The 7,793-nt window shown below is 40.6% G+C and overlaps 1 protein-coding gene across 1 annotated transcript in view; it reads right to left on the bottom strand.

Annotated features, from left to right (window-relative positions):
* Window positions 1-2,031: 2,031 nt before the first annotated feature.
* Window positions 2,032-7,793, bottom strand: part of sdc2 (syndecan 2) — a 54,591-nt gene continuing 48,829 nt past the window's right edge. The window contains exons 4-5 of the mRNA XM_034215130.1: window positions 6,398-6,527; window positions 2,032-4,481 (exon numbers count right to left, since the gene is read on the bottom strand). Of these exons, the coding sequence (XP_034071021.1) occupies window positions 4,318-4,481; window positions 6,398-6,527 (294 nt within the window). The 3' untranslated portion in view covers window positions 2,032-4,317. The remainder of the gene's footprint in view (window positions 4,482-6,397; window positions 6,528-7,793) is intronic.

The following is a 7,793-nucleotide window of genomic DNA, read 5'->3' as shown; positions in this document are numbered from 1 at the left end:
CAGATATTTTATGCATGTTTGCTTTTTCTTAACAAGCAGAGCTGAAACTCCTGAGAGGGAACACCGCGTTGACTTCCTCAGCACATTACGATACAAGGCCTCTGTTAAATGTGGTAACTCTAAATAAATAAACCTGTTAATGAGAATACACTCGCCCCCTTGGGAGTTTTGAGAGAGCTTCATGTCGGCCTCACTGATTTCTCATTCCACTCAAGATGTGCAATCCTGTGTGAGATTAATCCCCACCGTTACTCTATAATCTCTCTCTGTAACAGAGTGAGATTAGGGCACTAAAATGATATGGTGGACCACATAAAGATTACTCATCTGCACATTGATAATCCCCTTAGAGTCTAAGTAATGTCAAGAGAGCGAAAATGCTGCAGAGTATTAATGGCAGCCCTACATCTGAAATATTCTATCTTCTATTTTTGGATATAGATGCCCTTTTTTGACTGTAGTGTTGCTGCAGGGGGTTTCTCGCTTTGGGGTAACTAAGAAAGGCTTACCTTAAAATAATTTACCAAATAAGATCTTTGTTGGAGACCATTTCTTACAGGAGTTAATGAGCCGTTACACGAGGCTCCCTGCTTTCAACGTTTTAGACAAAAAGCACTTAGTGTTGCATTAGATCCCAGGAGAGATTGTTGTTTGAATGTGTTTTAGTAGAATAGAAAATCAGGTACTAAAGCCACTAATTCCCTGTAACGGAACAGAACAGCATTACTAACTTAAAAGATGAGGTACGTCTTTTCAAGTTCAACTTTTCCTGAAATGCTCGTCCACTTTCTTTTAGAGAAATATCTATACAACTCTCATGTCTGTTGGTTAAGTGTAGAGGGCCAGGAGGAGATTAGCTAGTTTAGTATTCAGACTGGAAGCTAGGGGAGAAGCCAGCTGTCCAAAGTTTTAAAAAATCTGCTTACCAACATCTCTAAAGTATAATTAATGTGTTTTTTTTCAAACTGTAAGAGTGAAGTTGTTTATGAGACACTGAGCCATTGGTTTCTGCTCTGAACACTCGCTAACAGGTCCCAGGACCATACACAAACTTAAAGTAAACATTACAAAGTTTTGATTGTCGTCTCAATATGATATTGTGTTTGTTTGCTTTCTTGCTTATAATTAACTAAGATGTGAAGATTGCTATCACTTTCATTTCTGAGCTGGCATCCCATATCAGGAGATGGGCGTTGAGTGTAGCTTAGCCTCAGTCTAGCATTAATACTAAACAGGGTAAACACTGAACGTCCAAAGCCTGAAAAGAAACTGCAACTTCCAGCAACTGTAAATCTATCTCATAAAGTACTTTTTTTTAGACATTGTTTTCAGTCTATATGCTAAAATAACATAATCTATCTTCAGCTATACCTAATATTCACACACAAGAGTGATATCAATCTTCTCCATTCTCATTAAGAAAGCAAATAAGCTTATTTCCCCCCCCCCCAAACAAATCCAGATACCTATCAATCACATAAAGGTTTGAAGGCTCAATAAACTTTGATCTCATTTGTGCGAAGCCAGTGATATGAAACTACAGCTGCTACTATATATTGTATTCAATTCAGATTCAAATGAATAATACAGCTGCAGTTATATGTCGCAAAACACTAACTTAAAATTCCCTGAAGCCCATTGCAACAACTCAACTGCATGTTTTGTCTGACCGACAAAATATCCAATCCAATATCCAATGATATAAAATGTTATAGGACTTTTTAAGAGGGAAACATATAGATATCCCTATAAGCTGCTACAAAGGAACAGGTATTTATGATTTATATATGGCTTAATCCTAAAAACTATTGATTTATTACATTTATCTGGACCCTTAAAGTAACAGTAACAGTTTTCTATCTGCTGGAAACAATAAACCACCCAGTGAGAGGTGAAATCACAACAGAGGTAGCAAACGGTTCAAGCTGTCTGCATCAGTGCCGCTTTACCAAGATACTTAATCGTTTTAAAAGATAGACACAATTGAGGGAAACCAAGCGTGTTGAGAAAAAGATGACACAGGCGGCTGGATATTAGGCCACAATGTTTATTCAGTAGTGTTGTTTCAACTTATAGGTACAATACTGTCAGCTTTTGTAAGACTAAAAAAAAGTTACCATTACAGTCATCCATGCTCACAGAATGCCAGTCAAGTCGTTTACACCCCTCCTTCGTGTACACACTCGCCTCGTGCTCTCCTTGAGCAAGAACATTTCCAAATGGTAGGCACTTTGAAGGTTTAAAACATTTGTGAATATACATTTATATATATTTATATATCTTTTCATATACTAATAAGCAATTAGACTCAAAGGTCAGGTCTCCTAATAGAGAGAAAAACAACTAAAAGAGTGAAGAAAATGAGAAAGAGGAAACAACATGATGTGGCCTTGGTGGGGGGGGGGAGGGCTGGGTCTGAGGGGGTGGTGGGAGTAGAAATACTGTGAGTCTTTGGGTTGTTCAGTATAATTCAGTACCATAGGTGCTATGAAAAGAGCTGGAAACAAATGGGGAGAAGGGATAGTGGATGACAAGAGGATCACAGACATATTTAAAGAAGAGAAGAAGAACAGAGGGAGGGAGATGTAGAGAGATGAAGAGCTTTGTGTGGGTGGTGTTAAGAGTTTAGACGATGTGACAGCATCTACTTCACAAAACTGTACAGCTGAAAAAGGCAACTTCACAAACCTGCCCGACAACACACGTGCGTCTCTTAAGAGCAAGTTCAATTAGACGTAACATTAAAAAAAACGACAGTAACTTGTTGTCATGTGACCTTAACCCATGTGATGTAGCTACGTGGCTATTTTGCAGTAGCCTTATATGCGTTCAAACTAAGGGTTTTAAACCTGGTACACAAACTCCAAACAGAAGCTCTTTTGAAATGCCTGCACGGACCACTAAAAAAAACACAGCCCTCAATGTGAGTGTCTTTTCAAAGACTATTCAGACGTAACACTGGACTCTTACATTTTCTGTGTAGCCTTATTTATCAATCCCTGTGAAAGAAACTAGGTTTCTTGCACTGGGGGGGGGGTTTGTGTGTTGTTTGCTGCAGAGGTATGTGCTCTGCATGTGGGGATTGGGCCCCTGCCCCGTGTGTTTGTGTCCAAGCAGTAGCAGGCGTCCAGTGAGCAGATCTCTGGGCCTAAAGCATCAACACTGGGACAGGGACAATAACACCAGGCTACACGGGTGGCTAAAACAGAGTTGAGGGGATGGCGGAGGTTTAGAACTCAACTGGCCATGATCCAATCTGATTAAAAAGAAGGTGGTGGTGAGGGTAAACAGAGAGGGGGAGGAGATGTTAGGGTGCTAGCATAGTTTGGGTGCAGGGACTAAATTCCAGCGACAGATCGGGTGGGGGGGGGGGGGCTATGGGCCAAAAACACCACAAGCCACAGAGAAAGAAAACGTCACCCCAAAACACTCCACATACACTCCAAGCAGCACGATAGCAGTGGAAGCAGAAAGCAGTGAATGGGCAATGAGAAGAGAATGCATTTAAATAGAAATTAAGTTGAGCGAGACATGAAACAGAAGCGAGAGTTGTGATTTTTCTCGCGCCTTGACACACTTATTTTTATCTTGTTCCTGGTTTGTAAATAAAACGCTGTTGAAAAAAAGAAGAGAAAAAAAGGCTACACTGAGAGAAAGAGAACAAACAAAAAGACATAATGAAACGGTCACGTTGGACTAAAAACTGGTGTGAGAGCAAATAATAAACATTGTAACCTGAAGGGAGGACATTTACATTGACCGTTAACAGCGTTAATATGAAGACCAAAGAGCTTCATCAAAACTACAAAGGCATTTTTTTAACATCAGAGAAAAGATAAATTAATGTAATACACCTTTAGAGATCAACAACAGACATGCTAGGACAAAAGAAAGTTGGATTGACAGAATAATTCAATTCTAGTATTTCCACGTTTACATTTTTTCTTTACAAATAACATACTGCTACAGTTAAAAGTAGTCAGCGAGTAGAAACCGCTCCTTTGACAGAAGACAGATGCGATACGTTTCCTCGCCTTTACAGATCCTGATTTTTTTGTTGTTTTTCAGCCTTTTCAAATAATACACAAAATGTTTAAATACACTGAGATTTGCCATAAAATGAGAAATGCTTGATTTTCATTTTTTTTAAAGAAGAAAGAAAAGGTCTTAATTACAATACTCTATGCAAAAGCTTTCCTTTATGCTATTATCCTTAATCAACTCAAAAACATTTTCTTGTTGTTTGTGTGAACAGGTTTGCTGTTGACTGTTGTTGACAGTCACTCGCGGTTTCGCTGATCTGATGACGGGATGGTTTTATGCATAAAACTCCTTGGTGGGGGCCTTCTGGTAGGCGGCGCCGGAGGGTTTCCTCTCTCCCAGATCGTAGCTGCCCTCGTCTTTCTTCCTCATGCGGTAGACCAGGAGGAGGATGAGGAAGATGGCGAACAGGAAGCCGATCACGCCACCGGCAATAACAGCTGAGAGAGGAAGAGACAGAAAGGTAAGGGAAAGTCAAATATCGATATCTATGAAGAACGAGACCTCGAATGACCTAAGCCAGCGTTTTTTAAAGTGTGGGGCGCGCCCGACAGGCGGGGTGCAGATATGTGATAGGTGGGTCGCGAATGGACGCGATGAACGGGAGATTATTATTATAATTTTTTTTAAATACAATTTTTGGACCTCAGGCCGGAATCGAACCTGGGTCCTCGTGGATGGTAGTGGACTGTTACAGCCGGAGACTCGCAACGGCGGTGGACTGCGCTGTGAAAGTCCACGGCCCACCTATGCCAGAGCGAGCGGCCCAATGTCCCGAATCATTTACAGACATATGTTAAAATCTTTCATACACACATGTGAAACACACACACACACACACACACACACACACACACACACACACACACACACACACACACACACACACACACACACACACACACACACACACACACACACACACACACACACACACACACACACACACACACACACACAACAGCGTTGCAGTCGGGAAGAAAAGCAATGTGGAGCGGCACCTCAGGGCCGACCCTTGGCATAGGCAGCAGTATAGGTGAATTCTAAGAGCGCATCAACCTATGGGGAGCACCGCATTTTTTTATTTAAAGAAAATAAAAAAAATAAAAAAATGTTTATTTAAATTTCATAACAAAACAATTTCCCGATTTTGGATCAACAAAGTATATCCTATTATCTTAGACGCTTTTATCCAAAGCGACTTACATACTCAATACTGTGGGCAATCCCCACAGGAGCAATTTGGGGTGAAGTGTCTCAGGGGTGAAGTGTCTCAGGGACACAACAACATGCTGACTGCAGTGGGGGTTTGAACCTGCTCCCCTGATCAGAACACTAACACACTAATCCACTGCGCCACACGCCTTGTGCAATCGATTATGTCATAGTTAACCGTCTCAGCTATTCTTGTTGCAACACATTCCAATACAACGCAATCCCCCAGCCAATTATGAAAATTGAGGGGTTAAATGTTGTGAAACCAAGTGGCAATTTTCTGAGCTGAATGTTGACATGAGTGCTGTTACTTCATGTCGATTGGAAAACTCTTTAATGTGTCTTGCAAAGGTTCATTTCACTTCTTCTATTGTGTGTCCTGTTGGTGAGTTTGGAAGAAGAGAGACGGCATTACAGTCATCAGAGAGGAATGCGATTTTCTCTCGGGTCATTTCCCTTCCATCCTCTTTAAAAGCGACACACGTGCACACTTTAAACACCCACAATTCTGTGAGGTCCCGCAGATGGACTTTATTAAAGATAATTATTTTGAGAAATGTAATAGGTGGGAAACCCTCAGGGGATATATTTCCTGTTCTGTCACAATAACTATGCTGACATTTTGTTACATATAAGAATTTGAGAATCATTACATGGCAAATTCAATAATTGCTCCCAAAGTGAATCAAATAATTAATTGGTGGAGCGTAAAACAGAAAAACACCTTAATTATGGACTAAAATATTAAGAAATAGTTTGACATTTTGGTAATATGCTTTCTTGTTGAGGTTAATTATACCGAGCTATACAATAAATATAAAGCCAACACTAATGTACTTCAGCTTTAAGGCTGGAAACAGGAGAAACCTGGCTCTGAACTAAATTATTTTGCCTAGTATATTATAATTTAGCAATTCCCTCCATCCTGGTGGTATCAATCATCCAATCAAACTCATCATATCTGTGCTCAGCTCCACATGAATCTGACCTGGGCATCATCTCTAATGTTAATCTGATATACCATCTATTGTCCAAATATTTAAAAAAATACTTAATTAGGAACACAAACCAGAGTCAAACAAATAGTACATACTTTCTCTACGTACTAAGTAATTTTTTTGCGGTTCTTTTTGACACATACCTGCCAACACCTCAGTCCTCTGGAAAAGGTTTTCAGTGCGGACCTCGACGGGCTCCTTGGGCGACCCGGGGGTGCTCGTTGTACTAGTCATCTGGTTCCTCTGCATGTCCTCTGTGACTGGCACTGGGACCTGAATGAGGGAAGAAAAGAGGATTTAGTCTCAACTGGCAGATTACTTCTATAGTCCTTCAGTTTTTCTTGTCTCTGTGTTAAGTAGACTAAGGTTTGCTTAAGTGTTATGGAATGAGTCCTTCCTGCAACCATCAAAACTGATAATATTTGAGAAATAGCTTGACATTTCGTGAAATATGCTTTTTGGTTGAGAGTTAGAAAAGAAGATGGGTCTCCATTTAATAAGGAATTACAGCCAATTACCTTAGCTTAGCATGAAGAGACAGCCTGGCTCTGTCCAAAGGTAAAACATCTGTCTACCAGAACCATTTAAGCTCAGCAATTTACATAACATCGTAGTGATATGAAAGTAATATCTCGCCTGCATGTTTCATCTCTACAAAACTAATCCGTAAAGATGTCTTTTAACAGGAGGTTATATTGTCGACTATTTCTTAGCCGCGTGCAGGAATTTCTGCGAGTGTTTTCATCCCTGTGAAGTTAACAAGCAGTCAGTGAAGGTTACATGACCCACCAAGAAATATTCTCACAACAACAAAAATATATAAATAACAACATATACTGTGTCCAATACTGAGCTTTAGAGGTCCTGGTGAGTGGATATTTTTACCTTTTGAGGGAACGAGGCTTTCTGACCCTCGCTTTGCATGCCAGTAAAGCCTATAGCCACTGTTCAGAGAGAACAAATTGTAAGGATCCAGATTGCCCAAAAATATCAGTTCAAGACCTGAGTTTTTTCTGGGGGTCAAGGAAAAGGAGCAAAGTATCTGGGCCCTTGTTTCCTGTGTATAGGGTGCAAAAGACTCAAATGGAACTGGGCCAGGGCATTTGGCTAAGGGGGTAGTGGTGACAGAGGCAAGAGGGGAAAAATGGAACTGGGCCAGTTAGGCTTGGCTTTGGGTTAGAGACCATGACGACTAATCCCAAACAGATGTAGTATCCAGTACAGTGCAGTAAGAGTGCATCCCACAGAAGTGAGATCTAGGATGCTTCCAAAATATGTGATTATGTCGGAGAGAGATCTAATCCTCCACGATTTGCAATGGAGCGAAAACATTGAGAACTGATGTGACCAGTTGATCTTTATCCTGAAAGCGACCTCATGTCTCTGTTATCACAGGGGATGTGATAACATACTGGGTCAGCTGGAGACATACTGGGGTACTGTGTCACTCTTTGTATTGTATTGTGACGAGGTAAACATGTTCCTGGATGTTTTTTATGTAATAGTCTCATATAGTTTGAAAACATTGCTCCTTTGCTT

This window comes from Gymnodraco acuticeps, unplaced genomic scaffold (assembly GCF_902827175.1).
Source record: "Gymnodraco acuticeps unplaced genomic scaffold, fGymAcu1.1, whole genome shotgun sequence".
Lineage (NCBI taxonomy): Eukaryota > Metazoa > Chordata > Actinopteri > Perciformes > Bathydraconidae > Gymnodraco > Gymnodraco acuticeps.
This window is presented reverse-complemented; position numbering and strand designations above follow the sequence as displayed.